The sequence below is a fragment of the Protomyctophum parallelum genome, assembly GCF_964188405.1.
Source record: "Protomyctophum parallelum genome assembly, chromosome: 4".
Taxonomy (NCBI): domain Eukaryota; kingdom Metazoa; phylum Chordata; class Actinopteri; order Myctophiformes; family Myctophidae; genus Protomyctophum; species Protomyctophum parallelum.
This window is the reverse complement of record NC_139700.1, coordinates 34,997,520-35,021,811: the sequence shown is the minus strand read 5'-3', so window position 1 is coordinate 35,021,811 and position 24,292 is coordinate 34,997,520. Positions and strand designations below refer to the sequence as shown.

At 41.9% G+C, this 24,292-nt stretch overlaps 1 protein-coding gene across 3 annotated transcripts in view; it reads right to left on the bottom strand.

The window, feature by feature from the left end:
* The window catches only part of agbl1 (AGBL carboxypeptidase 1), a 200,457-nt gene that overhangs the window by 163,494 nt on the left and 12,671 nt on the right, over positions 1-24,292 (bottom strand). For 2 of the 3 annotated variants that reach the window (XM_083762454.1, XM_083762455.1), the window contains exons 2-5: positions 18,705-18,775; positions 5,904-5,967; positions 5,395-5,541; positions 4,424-4,555 (exon numbers count right to left, since the gene is read on the bottom strand). In XM_083762454.1, the coding sequence (XP_083618580.1) occupies positions 4,424-4,555; positions 5,395-5,541; positions 5,904-5,967; positions 18,705-18,775 (414 nt within the window). Of the gene's footprint in view, positions 1-4,423; positions 4,556-5,394; positions 5,542-5,903; positions 5,968-18,704; positions 18,776-18,994; positions 19,064-24,292 lie in introns of those variants that run through there. The other variant, XM_083762456.1, reaches the window with a different exon arrangement.

Genomic DNA, 24,292 nt, shown 5'->3' with positions numbered 1-24,292 from the left:
CGGTTTGGGACATATTTAGGCAGGCAGTCATGTACTGTAGGTAGGAAGGTGCGAGATCATTGAGAGTAAAATAAATTTAAAATCAATCCTAAAAACAACTGGAAGCCAGTGCAGTGAAGCCAAAACTGGAGTAATATGTTCTCTCATCTTAGTTCTAGTTAAAACTCTGGCTGCTGCATTTTGGACAAGTTGTAATCTGTCAGTTGTTTTCTTAGGCAGTCCAGAAAAAAGTGCATTGCAGTAATCAAGCCGACAAAAAACAAAGTTGTGGATTAGCGTTTTTGCATCGTCCAATGACAAATAGGCTCTGATTCGTGCAATATTTCTAAGGTGAAAAAAGGCAATCTTGGTAACATGATTAATGTCTTGAAGGACGTGGCTTTTCCGACATCCGTATCCATTACGTTTTTAACTGTCATTCAGGGAAGACTATGGTTACAGTGTCTGGTTTTATATAGTGGCCGCACTGGCCAGCTTCTGTTGACGTTACTGTTGACCCAGCGAATACGAGCCAAGCAATAAAATGTCATACTTTTTTATATATACCACAGCAATCTGGTGTAGTAGTACTAAGTCATCCACCTGGCAACCCTCAAACTGCAGAATAAGCTCCGAGCCCTGTCACTTAGTGCATGTCTATGTCTGCACTCTGTTGTCGGCTGACCTTACAATACTCGTTTTGCAGAAAGACCGGGCTAAAGACAAGGGGCGACCGTGCCTTTGCGGTGGCCCTGTCCCTAGGCTTTGGAATACCCTCCCCACACACACACACACACACACACACACACACACACACACACACACACACACACACACACACACACACACACACACACACACACACACACACACACACACACACACACACACACACACATTCGATCTGCCCCATCCATCGAGGCCTTTAAGTCTCTCCTTATAAGACTCACCGTTTCACCTTGGCCTTTACCAACAGTTGAGTCTAACCTCACTTTGATCTCATCCTCATCCATGTTATGTTTGTATTTGAGTTTAATTATAGGTCTGTATGCAGCATGCACGCACGCCCCCCCTCCCACACACACACACAATGCTAAAAAATCAGACCTGTCTGAACTGAGTGGTGCTGTACGGTACTTGTCGTACTGTACTCGTGTGACACTTAGTGGTGAAAAAACACTAATACACACACACGCACACACACACACACACACACACACACACACACACACACACACACACACACACACACACACACACCAGGAAAAAGATCAATTAAAAGCAAGGGTGTAGAAGTGGGTCTTGAGCTGTGCTTTAAAAATGTCTACAGAGGCTGCCTGTCGAAGGTACAGTGGGAGTTTGTTCCACGCCGTCGGCCCGTAGAAGCAAAAAGCTACTTCCCCGTATTTTTTGGCAAAGCGAGCAGGCCAGCAGTGGAAGACCTTAGGCCGGGGGCGGTTTGGGGACATATTTAGGCAGGCAGTCATGTAGGTAGGAAGGTGCGAGATCATTGAGAGTAAAATAATTTAAAAATCAATCCTAAAAACAACTGGAAGCCAGTGCAGTGAAGCCAAAACTGGAGCAATATGTTCTCTCATCTTAGTTCTAGTTAAAACTCTGGCTGCTGCATTTTGGACAAGTTGTAATCCAGAAAAAAGTGCATTGCAGTAATCAAGCCGAGAAAAAACAAAGGCGTGGATTAGCGTTTTTGCATCGTCCAATGACAAATAGGCTCTGATTCGTGCAATATTTCTAAGGTGAAAAAAGGCAATCTTGGTAACATGATTAATGTGTGAATTAAAATTCAATTCAGAATCAATAATGACCCCCAAGTTCTTTACTGTACTGTTACTTTCTACAGTCAGGTTGCCAAGTCTGCATATTATTGATTCTATCATGACAAACCACTCCTGTATAGGAGTGGCTGGCACCACTAAAAAATAAATAAAGCATGCAGGTCTATGAATGTGGTTACTTTGGACATTCTCCAATGACCCCTGAGGTATGCCTGTTCTAATTATGTTCTTTCTCGACTGCATGCAGTCTCCATGAGCTCCGTTTCCATGGTAAAATACTACTGAACATATTGTCGCTGTCAGGAGGAAACCTTGAATTTCAGAGACCTTGTATTTCAAAGACCTTGTAGTTCATAAACCTTGTATTTCAAAGACCTTGTAGTTCATAAACCTTCTATTTCAAAGACCTTGTAGTTCATAAACCTTCTATTTCAAAGACCTTGTAGTTCATCAACCTTGTATTTTAAAAACCTTTTCAGGAAAAACAATAACCTGTGTTCCTATGAATCCAATGTAGATGATTAATCGCAAGATCGTGTTAGTACTTTTCATTGGTGCAATATTTCTAAAAAACCACAGACAGACTTAACTACTTTCTCTTGAAGAAATAAGCTCACAAAAGCACCGTAAGCTCTAAACGCGACGGCCTTGTACAACAAAGTAGGACATTAATTTCCAAAAACAACAACCAAGGTTTCTGCTCGACAGCAATGATATTGTTTGTGCACCAGCAGAATCCTTGGACAGCGGCAGATAAGACTCCTCGAGGGAAAGCAATTGTTCCAGTGGCCAATATGACAACTTAAGCCAGCCACACTTTCAGATGTCGTATTATTAAAGGGATTGTGACATTAAAAAAAAGGTTTTGGAATTGTTCTTGTTTTTTTAGGTTTTCTAATCTCAATTGCACCCAAAAAACATGAACTTTTAACATTCAGTAGATTTTATGTGATCTGGGGTTTTCTGGCTCAAACAGGTGCTCTGATTTGCCGGCAGTAAGTGACATCACTTACTGCAAATCCCATATATGTCAATGGGATTTGCCAGCAGATGTTGCCTGTTTTCATTGTAGCTCAAAAGGCCCAAAAAACCCCAAAGAAAACTTCAGACCACAGAAAATCCACTGAATGTTCAAAGTTCAGGTTTTTTGGGTGTAATTGAGGTAAAAAAAACCTATATAAAACTTAAAAGAAAAAAGAAAAAGAAATGAAAATGAATGTCATAAAACCTTTAACCACATGGACCCTAGCATGCTCGTTCTGGGTATGTCATATTAAGTGAACAATAACATTGGGCCAGAAAAGGTAAATATTCTCTAAAAACAGCAGAGCTACATGCAATGCATCGCAAACCCCCAGTTTGTTGGGACCTTGCCGAATATCATTCCCCTTCACTCCGCAGCATTGTTTTTTCTTTTTACATGAATATGAATAATATTGATTGATTGAATACTTTATGTAAAACAGCACGTGGTACAGTAGGACATTAACCGATCCCTCCCGATACCATAGGCGGCAACATGAGGCCAATGCCAAAATAATGAACGACATAAGCAGAGAAGAAGAAGCGTCATCCGGCCAAATTACCCCGGAAGTGATTGTCCTCCATTGTGACGACAGGGTCGTGGTGGTGTTTTGCCCATCTGACTATTAATATGGTTAGCACGTGTGTGCACGTGCATGCACGTGTGCACCGAGGATTGGGATGTAGGCTGTTTCCACCATAGGAGTCCTATTCCAGCGTTGGAAGCGAAAATAAGTCGTCAAATCTCGAGTTCTCGTGTTTGGCTAAAATGGTCTAATAGCTTTTCTCGAGATATCTCGAGAATGGCATGGATTGCGTTTTCAGACTGGGAGCGAGTGACGTGTCTTGTCAAGGAGAGGCGGGTGATTATTTTGGATGCACGTTGAGGGTGACGGAGACGCAAGCACCGCGCAGTCCTGTGAAATTGTCGTGCGCGTGTTCGTTTCCTGAACAGGCCCACGCTGGCAAGAGCTGGATTGTGGTCAGCTTTTATTTAACGTTATGCGGTAAATGCCTGTGTCACTCACTCCCCGTCTCAAATGGCCATAACACCAAAAAGTCCTGGGGACTGGTTTACATTGTGGTTCAGTATATTCAATTAATCAACCTGGCATACAAGATTAACACAATAATACATGTCATCAACATTTACAAACACTATATGTACGAAAGAGATGCGAAAACATTTTCAGGCCTAGTCATAAACACAGTCATAAACAGTAACACCAAATGCAGACAGAGAAAAGCAACGCTATGTATGGGACGAGGTCTTCATCTCAGTGGTATGTATTGGATGAGTGTTTTATTGAGGTTACCGTTAAGCCCTATACTATATCAGGACAGGAGCTGAACTGGGTCAGCACGACAAAAGAGCTGAGGCCTTGTTCCAACTGAAAAGATAATACTAATAATTATAACAATCCACAATAGCAATTACATCTACAAAATGTACAAAATAAGAAATTAATTAATTATCTCTGCCGTGTGGGGGAAAAAATAATTTACAAAAAGAAAAAGAAAATAACTAAACACAAAAAGTTAGAATATGCCCAACAGCAAAGAAATAATACGGTATATGAATGTATTTTGTGTGTGTGTGTGTGTGTGTGTGTGTGTGTGTGTACCTGATGAGCAGTAGACCTGCAGTACAAAGAGACAGGCTGCAGCCCGTCTGGGATGCTTGCTGTTCTGTCTGAGGAGGCTCAGCGTCAGACGCACTGCATCAGCATTCTGGGCCTTCACACCTATACGACGGTCTGGACGCACGCACACACGCACACACACACACACACACACACACACACACACACACACACACACACACACACACACACACACACACACACACACACACACACACACACACACACACACACACGCACACACACACACACACACACATTAATTCCATATCTACACCGATTCTGACCCCAATTTGACCTGCTGACCCCACTGGTTTCATGTCTAACATTTTGTCAGGAACCACACACATACATGGGGAAACATACGCATGCACAGACACACCTGCACACATAAAGGCATTCAAACACAGAGCCCCGCACGCATGCATGCATGCACGAGGGATGTCCCGATCCCGTTCTTTTGCTCACGATCCGATTCCGATCATTTGATTTTGAGACATGGCAATACAGATTTTTCCCGATCCGATCTTTATATAACACTCATGCCATGTGAGAAATGTATGTCACTCTAGTCTTGTATGTTGGCAAAAATATGTGACTACCTTTATTAGAACTATATAGAAGGACTGTCATTGTGGGTTTTTTTTTTTCATGTCATATGAAAGCAGGGAAAAAATGTAATCGATTTATTTCTCCCGATCCTGATCATTTTAAAATGACATGATCGGCTACGATTTCCGCTCACCCGAACCGATCAGGACATCCCTACTCTGTGCCCAACCTTTGCCAGTAGGTATAGGCCTACAGAAATGGTAAGTTGAAGATGCTAACCTCTGTGCCCAAACTTCGCCAGTAGGTAGGCCTACAGAAACGGTAAGTTGAAGATACTAACCTCTGCGCCCAAGCTTTGCCAGTAGGTAGGCCTACAGAAACGGTAAGTTGAAGATACTAACCTCTGCGCCCAAGCTTTGCCAGTAGGTGCAGTAACGGCAGCAGGAGGGTGTAGTTGGGGTTGAAACTCCTGGCGCTTTTTACCATGGCAGTTAGGAGAGCCTCGCTTCCTCCTTTACTGATCATGTAGTGGATACGCCGGTCTGAACCTGCCGCGCGCACGCGCACACGCACAAGCACATGCACACGCACACGCACACGCACACGCACACGCACACACACACACACACACACACACACACACACACACACACACACACACAGGGAGAGCAGGGATTTGCGCTAGTTAATCACTTTCAAGCTTGTCAATATAGAGGAAACATTTCAAAACGTTTTCATAGAAAGTGTAAATGCTTCAAATAACGTGACACAATGTGTGAGCTTGTAGACCAGCTGTCTTCTACAAGTATAGCCTGCCGTAGGGCTTAAGAGGTTAACACAATGTACTATTACTAGGGGGAGAGGAGGTCAATTTAAAATTGAAGTCAACATAATTCAAAACCGAACTCACCAGCGGACAAAAGTTCATCCAGAACATTGAGGATGTTCAAAGTGCTCTCGATGTCCCCTAAGTTCTTCATACGTTGAGAGTGATGGAGAGAGGGAGAGAGAGAGAGAGAGAGTCAACAAACCTTTGCATAAAAAAAATTGCCATAATTTCATTTCTGTCCGGAAGAAACCACCCAACTACATTTTTGAGGTTTTTGATATTTTTTTGTCATAAATCAGGGCACATTTACGTCTGTGTGTTGGTTAAAAATATATTGAACCAATGAAAAATATTATAAAGCACTTCTACAAAAACCTCCTAAGTCTATTGGATCCTCAAACTATCTGCCAAAACAGCTAACTCCACTCGTTTATCCATCTTTTTCTGTGCTATTGAACGACAAAAATCTCCACTTGAGCTGGATGTTTTTTTTTCAATTCCTGAAAAATGAACATTGGAGTTAGCTGGTTTCTTGCAGACAGCAGGGATACGTTTCTCTGTTGTAGATTATATTAAAGAGTTCCATCTGTATCATTTAGCTGCATGGTTATTATGGTTCGACTCCCAGCAGGAGACCTTACTGTGCTGTGCTGCACGTGTCCTTCATTTCCTTGTATTTGTTCCCCATATCAAACTGAATCTGAATAAAATATGTAATCAGCAACATTGACAGAGAGAGGTATGATTAAATTGGTGAGAATATGGGGGCGGGGGGAGGCTAAACGTTGATTTAAAAAAATACATTTGATATCAACCAATGCCCTTACATAAGAAGCAGCATAATATGGTAATCAAGGCATTGTAAGTTATGCCAACACTAGATGGGGTTGCAGAGTATGCCGACCTCTCTTTGATTCTGTGAAGCAGAGAGAAGCTTGCAAGTGCAAGTCACTCTCTTTTGTAGTTTTAAGGTTTCAATCTATTTAACATATTGATTGTAGAGAACAATCTACAAATCCCTGCATACAGTATAAAGTAGCAAACACGCATGTGCACATACACACGCACGTGGGTACAGTATTACTACAGTACTGCTTACTGTATTCAGCTTATGTAAATTGGTGTGGTGGCAGTAGCATTGAGTTCACCTGAACCCATGAGGTCGCAGTGTCTCTCTCTCGCGCTCTCGCACACGCACACGCACTCACACACACTCACACACACACACACACACACACACACACACACACACACACACACACACACACACACACACACACACACACACACACACACACACACACACACACACACACACACACACACACACACACACACACACACAAACACACACACACACACACACACACACACACACACACACACACACACACACACACACACACACACACACACACAAACACACACACACACACACGCACTCACACACACTCACACACACACACACACACACACACACACACACACACACACACACACACACACACACACACACACACACACACACACACACAACACACACACACACACACACACACGCATGCACCATTATCTGCCTGATTTAAATAACCATTTGCATGCAACAGTCAGCAGCACAGCAGGCTATGTTGTAGTGGCCTGTTGTAGTGGTGCATGCAGAGAGCAGAGGAGGTGGCCAAACATATGCCTGCTAGAATCCCCCCGGGGTCCTGCAGTGTTTTGGCACTGTAACGAGAGACTGTTGCTAAACACACACACAAACTGGCAGCACGCACTGTACATGCACTTAATTCCGAGAATAATCAGGTTAAGGTGACCACTCACCACCACCCCTCTCCAATTTGTAAAAAACCCCTCTGTCGGGGGGTGTGAGCTTTTAACTTTCTTGAAATATTGTACATATTTACTACTAGCGTAGTAAACCATCCTGGTCCTGTGAATTCACATTTCATAAGAAGACACATGGAAATGTGAATTCACATGTGTACAGATTAGTAAATCAGAAATGCCATAAAGTAGGACAGCTGTTCTCAAACGTTTTCAGGTCAAGGACCACCACGTTGATATAGATTTGGCTCATAGATTGCAGTACATATCCTTATGCATATCAGTTGCGCAGCCCCTCTCTAGTAGTAGGGGAGAGCCGCCACGGTTGTAACGCGTCATGGTTGTAACACGCAAGTTATCTCTTGATTGGTCAACGCCATCATGACGTCATTGCGTCAGTATATGTACAGCAACGTACTCTACGTGCCCAGGAAGGTTCAAGTGTTTTCCTTCATCCTACTGGGAATTATTGACGGAAAACTGGATTTTCTCAAAATGCGTAGAAGATTTCACCTCGAGTATCTGTGATCTACAAATCTTGTCTTTGATGTTGATGAGATAAAATCGACATGGATTTCTGCATGCTTACCGGTATGTTCTTCATTCGTTTTTGAGTTGGTTTTTAGACACTATGCAGTTAGTAATGTGTAATCAATGTATTTTCCCATTGAACTGACTCCCAACTGGAACATCCAGTAATATTATGTTTGGTACATTTTCTTATCACATCCATGGTATGAAAACAATGTTAAAGAGTTGCTTCAATGAAACATAATTGATATAAGCTGAAAACAATATGTTTAATGGATTTTTTTTGCGTTGTTACATTTATGGAGCATGCCATTATTTACAATTAATCCCATATGCACAGAAATGTAACACTGAGTGTCCACTTTCGTTACAACCATGCCGGCTTTGCCCTACAGTTACAATGACAGTATCATGAAAAAGTGTTCTGCTATTTTAATCTTTTTTAGAAACATTTCTCCTATAATGTCATGCCCAAACTAGACTTTGTGATTAAAATTGTGACTAAATAAAATTGTCTACAGAAATATGTAAATACATTTATTTGAATTTATTTTGTATGTTTTCTGATGTGAGCGTGGTGCGGAGAAGCAGAACTCTAACTTATTTTAAATTAAAGCTAAATACTAGAATAATAAAGGCAGTTTGTCACTGCCTTTTACTGTGGGTTTTGACTGCATTGTAATTGTCTTATTTTTCAGTTGTATTGTCTCCTGTCTGAAGTCCAGACAGAACAGCTAAGTTCTGTCCCGGTTGGACCGATTATTATGAAGTAGGCCAAGGAAGAATCTCTGCAACTTTTTACAATTGGGGTGGTTGTATTTTGTCTCCCTGCTCTTCTATTGAGACATTTAGATCGTGTCATTTACCGGTATTATTATTATATATATTTTTTATAGCAGATCTACAAGCTTAGTGCGCTCACATTGAACCTTTTCAAATAGCCTACGCATAAAATAGGGATTATAAATGATTAAATTCAGCATAACCCTGGTGGCCCCTCTTAAATTGTAATGTGAGAGGACCATGGGTCCAACACACAGAGGTTATTTAGCATTTGGACTGGCTTATGGGAAATGTTGGTAAAGCCACGCATGGCCACCTGTCAGGATTAACACTGGGCCTGGATCCCATGCCCATCACCCAGGAGGCTTTGTTTAAGTGCGCTCACAGTGTGTCACATGGTCCTAGAGTTGTGTTTGCCAGCCTGCATACAGTACGCATCAGGGACGTGCAAGAGAGTGTTACAGAGGCAAGGGCTGAAATTCCTGAAGAGGGCACTTTTGGAAGAAAATACCTGTTCTACAAGCTCTCAACGCGTCGCACTGCATGCAACGCATTGAGAGCTTGTCGATGACATGGATTTCTAAACACATTCTTTCAACGCAAAATGCTGCGCTCAAGATCAGGAGAGTTCAGAATAAATCAATTATCGGGTATGTCATGTAAAGGAGAGGAGGCCATTTGCATTTCTTTCACCATAGTAAATGCTACATTCATGGTCTGGAAAGTGCAGTTGTTTTACAGACGGGTAAAAGGGCAGGGGCTGAAGCCCCCTATGATGTCTATGTGACATGTGTGCACGTGCCTGGTACGCATGCACCGCACATGTTCTGTGCACATCTAAGCACAGTCCAGCATTTACAGTAGTATACTTATGTAGACAGTAATAGTTATGCCACTAGGATACCGTGTGTGTGTGTGTGTGTCCTCATACACGGCACGCATATATGAGGACATGATATCCAAAGCGTCCCTCTGCTCATAAATCAGTGTCTGCAGTCTGCAGACCAAGGCTCCTAAATCCTTTATATCTTTGTAGCTGTGATCCAGGTCTGTCTGTGCACTGTGCAGCCATCCTGTGTCTGTGCAGCCATCCTGTGTGTGTGTGTGTGTGCGTGTATGTGTGTGTGCGTGTGAATGCATATGTGCATTGTACCAGTGGTCCGCCTGCGGCCCCCTATGAAAATATATGCCAGAGAGAAGACTTTTAGCGATTCTCAACCATTGTAATTTCAAGGGCCCCAATTTTGATATGCATTAGACCACGGACCTCCCATTTCGTACAATTTTGATCTCTCGGACACCCCCAATCTACACTGTAGCATCATCAGTGTTAATTTAACTCTGAGAGTGTACAAATGGAACCAAATATGAAAAATATGTTTTGATCACATCAGACAGCGTAGTAGCAAAATGTGTGTTTTGAAGAAAATACACAAATTAAATTTGTGCAAATTTGATTGTACGACCAACGGCTCCAGAGTTAAAGGCCAAAGGGTGAAGCGGCCTGCATAGCAACACACCACCAATTAAAAATAAAATAAATAATAAAGTAGGGCAGAGGCTCTTCTTTGACCTACTAGGCAGAGTTTCGCGCCAATCGGTCAACCGGGGCCAGAACTTAGCTATTCATACGGATGGACGGACAGGTGCCAAAACATAGTCTCCGGCATTTCGGCCATGAGACTGTAAATAAGCAAATAAAATTACAAGCACAAGATTCAAACCCCGTAGTAACAGGCAGTGCCAAAGGCTTTCATTTAAAAAGAAGTGAGACAACGCTTGCTTCTCTTCAATCAACACAATCACATCAGAAAACACACTAATACTTCATGACTTATTCATGTCAAGTATTTACGTATTTTTGCATCCATACATACATTGTATACATAATAGATATGTATATAATGTACACAATATAATATGTAATATACAGAGTAGCATATAAAATAGCGGATTATTACTAACAAGGCAAGAGAAGTGTGCCAATGAAAGTGGCAGCACACTGAGCAGACAATAAGTATCACGTGGAATGTGGAATCTTTGTTATGTTTACAATCATTCAAAGTTATGACAGTTGACAGGGGTATTTTACAACCAGATTGAATATTTAATTGTGCTTTGTTCGACTTAATTCTATTCTATGCAGACTATCTCTGCAGCATTCAGGCCAGCCGTTGTTTATGCATAGCAAAGATACACATACTCATTATTTTAAGCTTGTTTTATTCAACACAATGTGGTTCCTGTCCACAGCTCAGAGGCCAGCTGTTATTGTAAACTTAGAGGCATAATTGAATCATGGCATCTAAATAAAAGCATATTGATGCTGTCGGTTAGAAAACTTGTATCTACATATTTCAACCTTTTGTGTTATTAGTTTTGTAAATTAATGCCCTATTCATCATACTACAGTGTCACACAAAAGTAAGCAAAAATAGCTATACAAGCCGTCGTCTCATTTTCCAGGCTAGGTCTACAAGCTCACACGCTATATTTGCTATTTTAAGTGTGCCTGTGTTATAAATAGTGAACCAATGAAAAGTATTAAGCAGAACTAAATAATAAACAGATCAGAGCCATTTGGATTCCATTTCCAGAAAAGTATCATGATCTTCTCCAGTCCCATTTGACTCTGTCCTGTAGAATATAGTGACACATATAGTGACACACTTTGGTTCCCAGGTCAGGACAAGAACCAACTTTTAGCTCCACACGTCCAAAACTCTTCTCCCTTCTGGCTCCAAAACTTTGGAATGCACTTCCCATTACAATCAGCACTGCAGCCTCAACTCCCAATCTTTCGTCGTAGTCTGAAAACCCACCTTTTCAGACTCCATCATGGCCCGTAGCCTGAGTGAACAAATGTCTCTTCAGTGCCGACTTGAAAGAGTCCAATGTAGGTATCTGGCGAATCTCCAAGGGGAGAGAGTTCCAAAGGGCAGGGGCTGCCACAAAGAAGGCTCTATCGCCGAGGCTTTTTAGCGTGACAGATGGTGAGGAGCTCCATTTCTGAGGATCTCAGGTTCCGCTCAGGGGTGTAGTCCTGGAGGAGGTCAGACAGATACCATGGGGCAAAGCCATGAAGGGATTTGTATAGGTGAGGAGGAGCAGTTTGTAGGTGATGCACGGGTGAGCACTCTGGCAGCTGAGTTTTGGACATACTGTAATCTGTCAAGGGCCTTGTTAGGGAGGCCGGACAGGACACCATTACAGTAATCCAGACGGGAGGAGATGAAAATGTGAATGAGGGTCTCTGCAACAGAGTCTGGGAGTGATGGCCGGAGTCTGGAAATGTATGTGATGGAAATGTATGCAATGTATTGCCACGCTTTTGCTCCTGCTTAATGTAAAACGCTCTGTATTAAGAGCGTCTGCTAAATGCCTAAATTGTAGGGTTCTGAACCAATTCATTTTCAGTGGAAACATTCTTAAAAAAGAAGCAAAAAAAGAACAGAAGTGGTTGAACCACGGTGTAGAACAGCCCTCTGTGACAGTTCTTACGCAACATGGCGAGCAGCATAATGACTCTAGCTTCTCCGTCCTACTCCACATCCTGTAGCCTCTTTGTGACAGTTGTTGTTAATAATGACTTCAGCTCATTAAGACAGAGGAGGCGACACTCTGTCTCTGGCCCAAAGCCCTGAATCATAACATCTCTTTGCACGTCAACGCTGGGATCAGTGTTGCCAGATTTAAGAAACCAGGTCTATGAAAACAAGACCAAAATAAGTGATAGTATAGTATAGTATAGTATAGTATAGTATAGTATAGTATAGTATAGTATAGTATAGTATAGTATAGTATAGTATAGTATAGTCCAAGAGCACTAATAATATCTTGAAAAATAAATGTGGAATATAAGTTTTTTAAACATAAATCTGGTATGGGGTAATGACAGCTGGGATTGAAAGAACCTGTACACTGCACAATCTGCAGTGTGTTTATCTCTCAGGTTGTACAAATATGGACCTGTATTAAAGGGACATCTGTACCCTCTCAGAGTTATAGATGGATACATGATTATCCACTTCAACTCAACGTCTTTCGTTCTTGTTATGGTTATGGGTAATACCATGTTTAGAATATATTTTGCAGAGCTCTCCCTCTCTCTCTCAATAGCAGCTGTATGCGATACTTGTGACTGCACTTTGTGAGTTGTACGGACGTCTGCTAAATGCGTAATTAGGATTGCATTTATCTCACGCTGAGATATGAGGAAAATGTATGCAAGTCACCGCTGGTGGCCTTTGTGAGTGGGAGCGTGGGTTCATAATCACACAGCCCCCCAACGATGGGGCCTGAAGCCATCTCTAAACAAAACTATTGTACCAGATCAAATCTTCAAATCCAATACCCCCTTTTGCTCTCAATAGAATATGCATCGTCTGTATTTCAATTATTTTTTTTGGGGACCAAACTCAGTGAACATAATTGTTCTTTGCACATATTGTACTTATCTATAATATTTACTTTATATTCTATCCCGGCAACTAAATTATTCTTGTTTCATTTGTGTACACTCCATTGCTGCTAAAGGTTCTCTTTACTTTCCCTAATCTGTATTATATTGTTTCTGTCTGTGGAAAGTGAAACCTCAAATGTCCAAAACTTCAAATTAAAGAATATAAATAATTGGTACTGTAGGACTTTGAATCCCGGACTTCTACTTCTACTCCGGACTTCTACTTTCCCATTGTGGTTGCTGTCAGGCAGAAATCTCTTATCTCCATATTCAAAATGTAATTTTTTTGGAAATATTTACGTCCTACTTGATCAAACTACAGTGTCACACAAAGGTATCAAAAGTAGCAGATCTGCAGGGAGGACATGTTTCCACCCAACAGAGACGACGTACACTAGGCCCTAGGCTATTTGTAATCAGGGGACCATTTCTGTCCCTCTGTGTTTGAACAATAAAAGGCAGCCTCAGCACACTCACAGCCGCATGCAGAAACAAATCTGCTGATAAAGCTCGACTAATATAACACCTCAAGGAAACAAACATACACTTGTATCCTTCATGTTAACATCACACCCTGAAGTCAAATAACACTACGGCATAAATTACTGTGTGCAGTGTGTAGAGGAAGCCACACAAATCCCCATGTTGGAAATGCACTGACAAACTGGCTGCTTTGTGGGCTGGTTGAGTACTGTAGGCCTATATGGTCGGTGTAAGTGATGGTCTACTTATGGCATAATGGAAATATCTTACGTAATAATAATCAAAATTATACTTAAGTAGCATAGCACTTGCTTCACAAGAACATTACAAATGTTCATTACTGAACTCCCTGGGCAACCAGTGACCTCCAGGAAAGTCTGGTTGGCAACCGAGGAAGGTCGGACAGTGATGCTGGAGAGACAGCTGACCTCCAGGAAAGTCTGGCAGGGCAACAGGGGGTAGCAACCTCTGTTGCAGCACTCGCAAGAGGGCACCACGCACAGTGCATTCTGGGTACGTGAACATGCTGGGCCATTGAATATCATTGCGTGCGTCACTGCATTCACGTATGAAACATAGCGTTCAATTATGAAACATAGTGTTCACTTATGAAACATAGCGTTCACGTATGGGGCATGGCACGTGAACGCGCGCAATGCATAGTGCCTGGCCCATACGGGCCCATAGTGCAATAACACTTTCAGCCACCATGTTATTACTATTATTATATACTCCAAGAAGACAGCGGCCCCCAAACTTTTTTGGCTGTGCACCCCCTGTTACCTCCTGACCTAGCTGACGCACCCCCCCCAACGCTCAGTCTCGTTGTATTTGGCCCGAAAATTATACATTTTTAAAATGATTATGGCAAATAATCACAGAATGTCACTGCACTGAGAGACATGCAGCTGCTGTATACTCCCGTATCTGCTCTATACATCTCCTTACAACATTTTGCCATAAAACCGCCAGTACCCTTTTCATGTCACGCACCACAGTTTGGGAACCCCTGCTGTAAGAGAATAACATGCCGGCCATTTGAAAATAGCCGATCTACAAGCTCACAATGTGTTGCGATGTGACACATTGTGAGCTTATAGATCTGCTATTACATTTAAAACTTGAGAAATGGGACATTCTGCATATTGAGTACTTTTGGCCTACATTTTGATACCAATACTTTTAGTCAAGTACATTTTGATTTCCTGGACTTTTACTCTCTGTTTTCACACACACACACACACACACACACACACACACACACACACACACACACACACACACACACACACCATACTGTTGCTTTCAGCATACAGTCATTTATCTATCTTATGTGTCTCCACACACAGTACCGGTCAATCCAGCTGGTCCGACCCATCAATGCAGCTTTCTTTTAATACACACATTCAGTCCACAAAGCAGCACCCGATAGTTCACTGACGCACAGTATATCAAGTTTAATTAAGCGATAATCCATGTGAAGAGCCTCTCGTGTCAGTGCTTCACACAGTGCGCCCCAAACAGGTCATGGTTCTATGGTCTTGTGCACATGACAACAGCGTTGACCGATCAAATGGTGTTTTGAATTTCGTTAACAACTTCAAACCCCTATATATACTTCATTGTACGTCAAACACTGAAAATGGCTGATGTACAAGCTCACAAAGTGCCACATTTGTGACGCATTGTGAGCTTGTAGATCGCCTAGGCTATTTCCAACGGTCGTCTATTTAAGTTTGCCTATTATGACAGGCCCGCCCCGGGCGATAGGGTTGATGTAGTTAAGATAGGTAATGGGTTTAATTAATTACAATTTATTGCATTGCAAGTCCAGGCATGGGATTGAAAACTACTATTTTAGCCAAACATAGGCCCAAAAATAGGGAAAGAGCAGACTGATTTCAAAGGTGTAGTCCATGCTGAAAAGATTGTTTTACAAACTAAATGTAATCTTTGGACAACGCTGACTCAAGTCAGGTATAGCCGAGCTATAGCTTGGTTACATTTTAACAACTTAATTGTTCTTGTAAAACAATCTCAGCATCTAAAAATAAAGCCATTAAGGGAATTATCTATGATATAATCCCTGATGTACAACTATTAACTAAGCTTTTACCAGTGCTCAGTAGGCCTACTGGTAAAAAGAAGAAAAAAGCACACTCCTCTCCATGTGTTGACATATATTTTAAGCTAACATTTCAACACACTGTCATCATCGTCATCTGTGTGTGTGTGTGTGTGTGTGTGTGTGTGTGTGTGTGTGTGTGTGTGTTTGTGTGCGTGCATGCGTGCATGCATGCGTGCTACTTTTCCATTGCTCAGAATTAACAACGAGCCGAGCCATCTTCAGCTGTTTCCAAGCTGTTTATCAAGTATCAACAAGCAATAATCTGTATACCAGACCACGTCTTAAGGAAACAGACAATTGGCTGTCACGTTAATCTTAACTTCTATCCATTGCACATTGCCTTGCACATTGTTAACACCATTAAATCCAATTCCATTCACCATGGTGAAATAATTTATTAACAGTTTTCTCAATACAAAAACTGTTAACTGTGAGTGGACGACACCATAAAGCATTACACTTGTGTACAAGAGGGTCCACCGTTTTCAATTCATCATAACATTTAGAGACGTACCAATATACACTTCTATAACATGAGCCCAGAAAGGTAATCGTTTTAGGTTTGAAGTACTAGTTTTAACCCATTAAAACGGGGAAAGCATCTGTGTCATTTTAGATATGAGCTAAAAAGCATTATTTTATACATTGGCTATTAACAAATAGCAGATATACTGTACAAGCTCAGATCGGCGCATAATGCCATGCTACGAGTTACGAGTAGTTTTTAGTGTATCAGTCTGTAAGCTCATTAGCTGATGCTGCTGTGTCCGATGTTGGATAATAATACGAGGTACTAATAATCAATGCTGGGTGATAATAATGTGTTTATCACATAGTCATAGCCATATTTATTCTCAAAGACAACTAGAATATAATATAAACTAGAATAGCAGAACATGAGATTTTCTAAATAGCCGTATATATCAAGATTAACTATACACGAACCATAGCGTCCTTATTCTGGGGGCGAAGAGACAATTCTACAAGTTCTACAAGTTGTGAATTGTGATATCTTTTAGTGACCTTGTAGATCCAATGACTCTCAAAAGCTAAACTGACTGCAGATCCAATGTAACCAAATGGATCCTTTCGGGTCCATTCATCGGTCAGTAGTACACACTGCTGGTCATCAAATTATTGGCTCAGGAATGTGACAAAAACGAATAAATCTCCATTAATTCAAGGCTTGATGGTGTGTGTAATTGATAGAACTACCTCTTTAAGACGAGACCAAGAAGACTATTAACTTGTGTCCAAGACAAAATAAAGACTTTAGAAATAATGACTCTCAAAAGCTATACTGTAGGTGTGGGTCCAAAGAATATAAATACTAATACATCCAATTTATATAGCGCTTTTCTCTGTACTCAAAGTCTCTTTACAAAAACAGAACAAAAGAAACTACTTTATTAAGAGAATAAATATTTACAAATCTCTAAACTAAGCAAACCAAAACATTAAAATTAAAAGGCATAAGGGGGGGATTAGAAAAAAAACTATATGATCAATAAGTGAGTGAGAATTTGTTATCAAAGAAGTTATAATTTCAACCAAATGTGTGCCTCAAACAACACTGTCAACAAGTGGGAGATAAAGAAAGACACAGAGGAGAAACCTCAATGTCTTCTAACTAGCTGCCTTATATTTGAATGTACAATATAAATATTCAATTATATTAGGAAGATAATTCCCCCTTTTCATATTATATAGATATATAACATTATAATGTTCTTATTTTAATCATAAGACGAAATAGCTGAGTGTGAGTCTCCATGTTTTCTTCATTATGTATGACACTGATGTACTATGACACTATGTATGCCACAATAGGAGTCCACAAGGACAGTTCTCTAAGGTTTTTAGTTTTAGTTTTTAGTTTTGGCAAAACAATTCACCAAGGTTATCATGGCAATAACCCCTGATGTATAGCCTTCATGTATATCAGAATCTACTTCATTGTCACATCACACGATTACAGGTTTGAGTGAGTGTGTGAGCTGCCAAATTGAGCAGTTACAGAAAGTTAGTAATAATAACTATTAATGTGATGCGTTTTCTGTGTCATTTTCAAAATGGTGTTTTGTAATGTCTTAAAAATGAAATGTCAAAAAGGAAGGGTAGCCCATATATGAATGTGATTTGGTCACAGAGATGTATAGCTTAAAGTTGGCCTGTTTTTACTGAGGCAATACATAATATGTAATTTTACATATCAATTGTGCTGCTAAAAAGATATTTCTCCTTTTGTGAATGCGTGCTCATCGAGAGCATGTTCTATGCTTACTGTTAACTTGGTTTTCTTCTTTTGTTTATTCTGTTATCCAGAATGCAATAAGATGCCTTGTGAGATTGTAGATCGGCGGGATTATTGCAGAGATGTTGTTATTTTTACAGTTAATCAACTATAAGAAAGACGTGAAAGCACATGCAGTAACACCCTGGTTTTTACAACATCTCATCTCACTTCATTTGGGCACTGCCAGCAACATATCAGTGAACGAAATGTGGTGCCCCACTTTTTGTGTGTTGGTTTGCTGAGTGGGAGAGCGGGGTTCGATCCCAGCTCAGTGCAAATCACTACAGAAAGAAAACTCGCCACAACAACACATACACATGTTCACACTTCACACGCAGGCTGTATAGTTCCTATACTGTAGTAGGTCCTTACCTGCAGGTTGGAGAGCAGAACTTCCACGCCGCTGGAACTGGCGCTGGCGGCCATGACCGGACGAGCTCGCTCTGCACGCACAGACAGACACACAGACAGACACACAGACAGGCGGTCAGAGGAGCAGACACATATCCATGATCCAGGAAGGCAGAAAGAGACACTGACCAACCGTCGGACAGAAAAACCCAATGATAATCAGAAAGATGAAGAAGCAGACAGACAGACAGACGCAGGGTGCGTCGGGTATAAAGCAGAAGGAATAGAGACTGCCAGGGCGAGCAACTCACAGACTGGGTGATGAAGATAGTGACAGTGAAATCTAAGCCACGCTACTGACACCATGCATCATGCATGCAGTCACACACACACACACACACACACACACACACACACACACACACACACACACACACTGCACTGTCTGCTACTGTGCAAAGAGACACAGAGACTCCCCCTGGCTTAACCTAACTGCATGGGGATTTCTCCATGAGGGAGAGGGAGGTTGGGGGCATGTATGCCATTGCTTACATACATGTATGCAAGCCATGGCACACACACATACCTGTACATAAACTCTGCGTGTGCGTGCATGCCGCCTAGTTTGTGTACGTTGGGGCTTATAATTGTGGTTGTGTGTTTTTGTTTGTGTGCGTGTGCGACATGTACGTGTGTGTGCGCGTGTGCATGTGTGTGTGTGTGTGTGTGTGTGTGTGTGTGTGTAACCCTATCCCTCTGGGATAAAGTGCTCCAAATGTCCATTAGAGCCAAAGTGTTGAGAAGACTGCCACTATAAAAAGGTTCTGACAAGACCAGCAGGACATCTATACCACAGCCTTATTAGAAAAGAAAGACTCCAAGAGAAAGAAAGAAAGAAAGAAAGAAAGAAAGAAAGAAAGAAAGTGATACCGGATAGCTGAATTGGTTATTAGCTATACCTGAGCAGGATGTTTTAACTATGGATGCACTGCATATGCAAAAACAAAAGTAATTAGTTCATTAGATTAATGTCTGTAACAGCAGTAGTTCCAAACCGTGTGCAGAGGCTATACTGTACACGTTAGTTATTAATTACAAGTTATTAAGTACTTTGTAGACACATTCTGTACAACCCCCCTCAAAAAAATAAAGTCAACCTGGCACCCTCACCCCAATATGTACACATGTTCAGAAATTGTGAAAATTGCATATCTACATAAGCGTATTGAGAACAAAAACTGAAAATCCCAAAACAGCAGAAAACTCAAATGCCTTGCTCATTAATCTCAATCATAAATAACATAACACACAGTCAATTGGTCTTGAGACAGACAGTTTCAGACAGACTTGCCTGACACAGGTTAAAGGCTCACACTGCCAGACATCTCAGAAGACACAGGTTGCATCCATAATCCACACATTCCACACAAGCCTGATTCATTTTGGCGGTACACCAGACCAAACTAAACCACAACACACCACACCATGCAGACTATACTACTGCGTGTCGAGTCACGACCCGACCTGTGTGTCGGGGTCGTGACCCGACCCATGGGTAAGGTCGGCGGCGGGTCGGGTGGGGTCAGGTGTTTTTTTTCTTAGATATTTTTTTAACTCGGCCCACACATCACTGCAAGACACACACCTGTATTCACAGAGAAAATATATAGCCAATCTACAAAGGTCATAGATATGGTAAGATCCTTTTCAAAGGCGGATTGACGGGTATGAGGTTGACTTCAGCGCCATGGCATGTTGTATAATTATGAAAAGTGAGTCGCTCATAACATCCCCACTATTCCCCAAAGGGCAAAGGTGATGCTCTTCATCAGCGTTTTATTTCTCTCTAAAGTCTATACAGACTGTGCGATCTTTGGCGATATCGTAAATCATATCGTTCTACTGTGAGGACGATTTTCACACACAAACATCACACATACCACTTGCTACTGCATTCTGTGTGTCAAGAGCTTGCTTTCTGAGCACTAGTAAATTACCACCAGCCTACAGTATGTCAACTTTCCATTATGAGGATGAGATGCAATATCAGAAAGGTGGCAGATCATGCCTGCATAGTCTCGGGAAAGAGACAATTAAATCACAAGATGGAGAGAAACAGAAAAGAGAGAGATTGGTTAGTCGATCACACACACAACATATTTAACATTCAATCAAATAGATTGGCTATTTCCACTGAGCTAAGAATCGGGATCTGTTCGGACCGCTAGGCCGGCCCGAGCCCAGATTTACAATCTTGTCAGCCTTTCAGCTGATGCAGAGACAAATATGTTGTCAGCTATGGCAGGCTAATGAACATGCAACGCTAATGTTTAGGTTGGCTTCTCTCAATCTATTCTCACTTAGCTCAATGCATACTTTGTATTGGCAGTGGATGCTGCTTTCTGTGCCAACCAGCTCTTCCCAATTCAAAAGAAACAGCAAGCAATCTCAATTGGGTTGAGTGATAGTAACAGATTGTGACGGCACAAAGGCAATTTAACGACAAGTTTCAACCAGGATCCCTAATTTGGACATGTTTGTGAATTGTTGTAAATAAAATCACACCCGTGTGAAGTGAGGGGCACTCTTATCATCATACATCCTCTCATTCCGGCCAATCACACTTTTATCTTCAATATGTACTGCTCAGCCAATAACTTATCGCTATGGGGTGATCAGCCAATCACAAGCCAATGTTTGTGTTTACCCAAACCCGGAAAGCTGGGCATAGGAGGAAGGGCCCTCAAAACTTTAGGCAGGCTGCAGCCCAGAAGCTAAGTCTGGGGAATGGAACGCTTGGGGAACCTGACCTGACATTAGCTGGATAGCTGAAACGTTTGTCTCCTGTCCAAAATGCACGACTGAATTACTGAAATGCAGTCTTGGTGTGTGCGACCCATTACCGTTATTTTTATGGAAACCTGACCTGTGACATGCGCGCATGCGTCTGTACAGTAACTACATACGAATCACTGGAGAGAATGTGGACGCAGAAAATAATGAGCAGAGGATGAAGAGACAGACAGACAGTAGATAATATATATGATAAATATTTAAGGAAGGAGGAGAAGACGTCTGTCATACTGCACACTGTTAGGGTGTCTTGTGTTAGTGTATTTGTAAACCTGAAATTGTAACTATGGTTGTTGAGAGATCATGAAGATGTTATATTTATGCAATGATGTACTATACACCATATAATCAAGATTGATTTTTTTTTTACATTTGGTTGTATTTAAGATTTTTAACTGTTTTCTTACACCCCATCCGCACTGCCAGCAATGTGAGCGAGTGATGAAATCTCATTAAAATACATGTTTTTCAATAATACGCAAGCGACAATGTGCCATGCAGCGATGTCATCGCTGCATGGCCGCTGTCGGAATGCTGTCGTTCGCTCTCTTATTCATTTATTTCTGTGTGGACCCTAGGAAGAGTAGCTTCTGCTAAGTTAGTATCTAGCTAATGGGCATCCAACTAAACAATAAACAGGTGAGAAGAAAAGAGTTGAGTGATAAATAGAGCAGAGAGGAGAGGAGAGGAGAGGAGAGGGTGTTCACCAGAAGAACTTGATGCCACCAATACGTTTAGAATCTCACCCTGGTGGACAGCTGGCACAGAGATCAAACGTGCGCGCACGCACACACACACACACACACACACACACACACACACACACACACACACACACACACACACACACACACACACACACACTCACTCTCACTTGTGCACATGGACACAAACAGTGCACACATATGCATACATGCACACAGACATGCACACACACATGCGTATATTAACAACTCATCTCTCAAGACAGACACAGAATCTGTCAGCACCACTGCCCTAAATATGTAATGTTGTTGTTTGAGAATACACACGGAGGAAGTGGACTGAGAAAGGGGAGGAGCCAAACTGAGATCTTGTTTCTACACAAAATAGGAGGTGGCAAAGAGAAAAACAGAGCCATTTCTTTAAACCGAATGGGTTCCCAGATTGATAAACAACATACTCGCAAACTATGATAATCTACAAAGGATATGTGTTAAATTTGGAGGCACCCATTATCTGTGTGTTATTATTATGCTTGCATGTGTGTGCGCGAGTGTACACACTATTTATATCCATGGTGGATTAGAGACAGCGAGGCTGGGAGAAGCCTCTAAACTAGCATTGATGACAGAAAGGGATCAGCAGGGGGGGAAGCTCTAGGACGTTATACTAAGTTGACCGTAACATGATGTGTGTGTGTGTGTGTGTGTGTGTGTGTGTGTGTGTGTGTGTGTGTGTGTGTGTGTGTGTGTGTGTGTGTGTGCGTGCGTGCGTGCGTGCGTCCTCCTGCCGGGGACAACATATACAGTGACATCCAACATAAATTCTATTCTAGACTAAATGCATTAGCGTCAATTGCCTCTGTCTGTCTGATGCTGGCTTATGTTCTGCCTGAAATAGGTTCAGTGTGGATGTGGATGTGGGGTCCCACTCCCAACCCACAGGTAGAGAACCATGGTGTAAACATATACCTGACCGCCTAACGAATTATCTCATGAAAAACAGGACAGTTGATACAGTTGACCCAATTTCCCCTGCACTTCCCTGGTTAATAATTGCAGACAGGTGTATTTTAAGCCCCTATAAATTAAAGGCCCTCACTGACAGTATACACATCTGTTCTCCATCCAAACTACCTAGCCATGTGTTCCTGACAATCACAATGCTGTGATTGTTATCCATCTCTGTATTCCTGTGAGGACGATTAGGCCAGCCGGCTCTTTGGTGCGGTGCCATTCTTTTGAAGTGCTGCATCGCACACCGCTCAGCAGTGATTGCCGCTTCAGGTTGGCCATGAAATAAAGTGGAGTACAGTGACGGCCTCACTCCACACAGCCCTTCACATCACACATCATGATACTCGACTTGTGCTGCAAGGTGGTGGATTGGTGGCCAGATCGTCAATCTGTGCACCGTGTGTGGATGTCGAAAGGTTGTAATGCTGCCGACCAATCTGGTGCATGTTCAGCATGCTCAGGATCCTCTTGAACGTGGTGTCGTAAAAATGGAAGGCACACTGGTGAGGTGGGGGCCTGCGGGAAGGGAGGGGAGGGGAGGGGAGGGGAGGGGGGGGGGGGGGGGGGGTATCTTTCTCTCGATGCATTGATTGCAGTCTACTGTGTAAGTCCTTGAAGCAGAAAGATAATGACTCCATGAGGAGTGTGCCGCAACAAGTACTCCAGGACCTGGCTAAGATATGTATGCACTTCATGTTAGAGAATATCTCTAACATGACCGCTGCGAACAACTTAGGAACAGTGAAAAATTCTCTAGCCGGGGCGAAATACCCCAAAATGACCGCCTCTATCTTCTAAACCGTTGGAGCTACAGATGTTCTGAGATGCTCAAAATGTTCAGAATACTCATGTTTGAATACTCAATAGACCATATGCACACAGCGGCCATAATTCCATAAGTTAATGGCAGGGTGGAAACTAGCCACAATTTGCCAATGACCGCCCATACATCCAAACAGACAAAGTCCTATCTTGTATTAAATTATGTCAAACTCACCAACATTGCAGCTGTACGAAAAGCTTTAATTATCCTCTTTC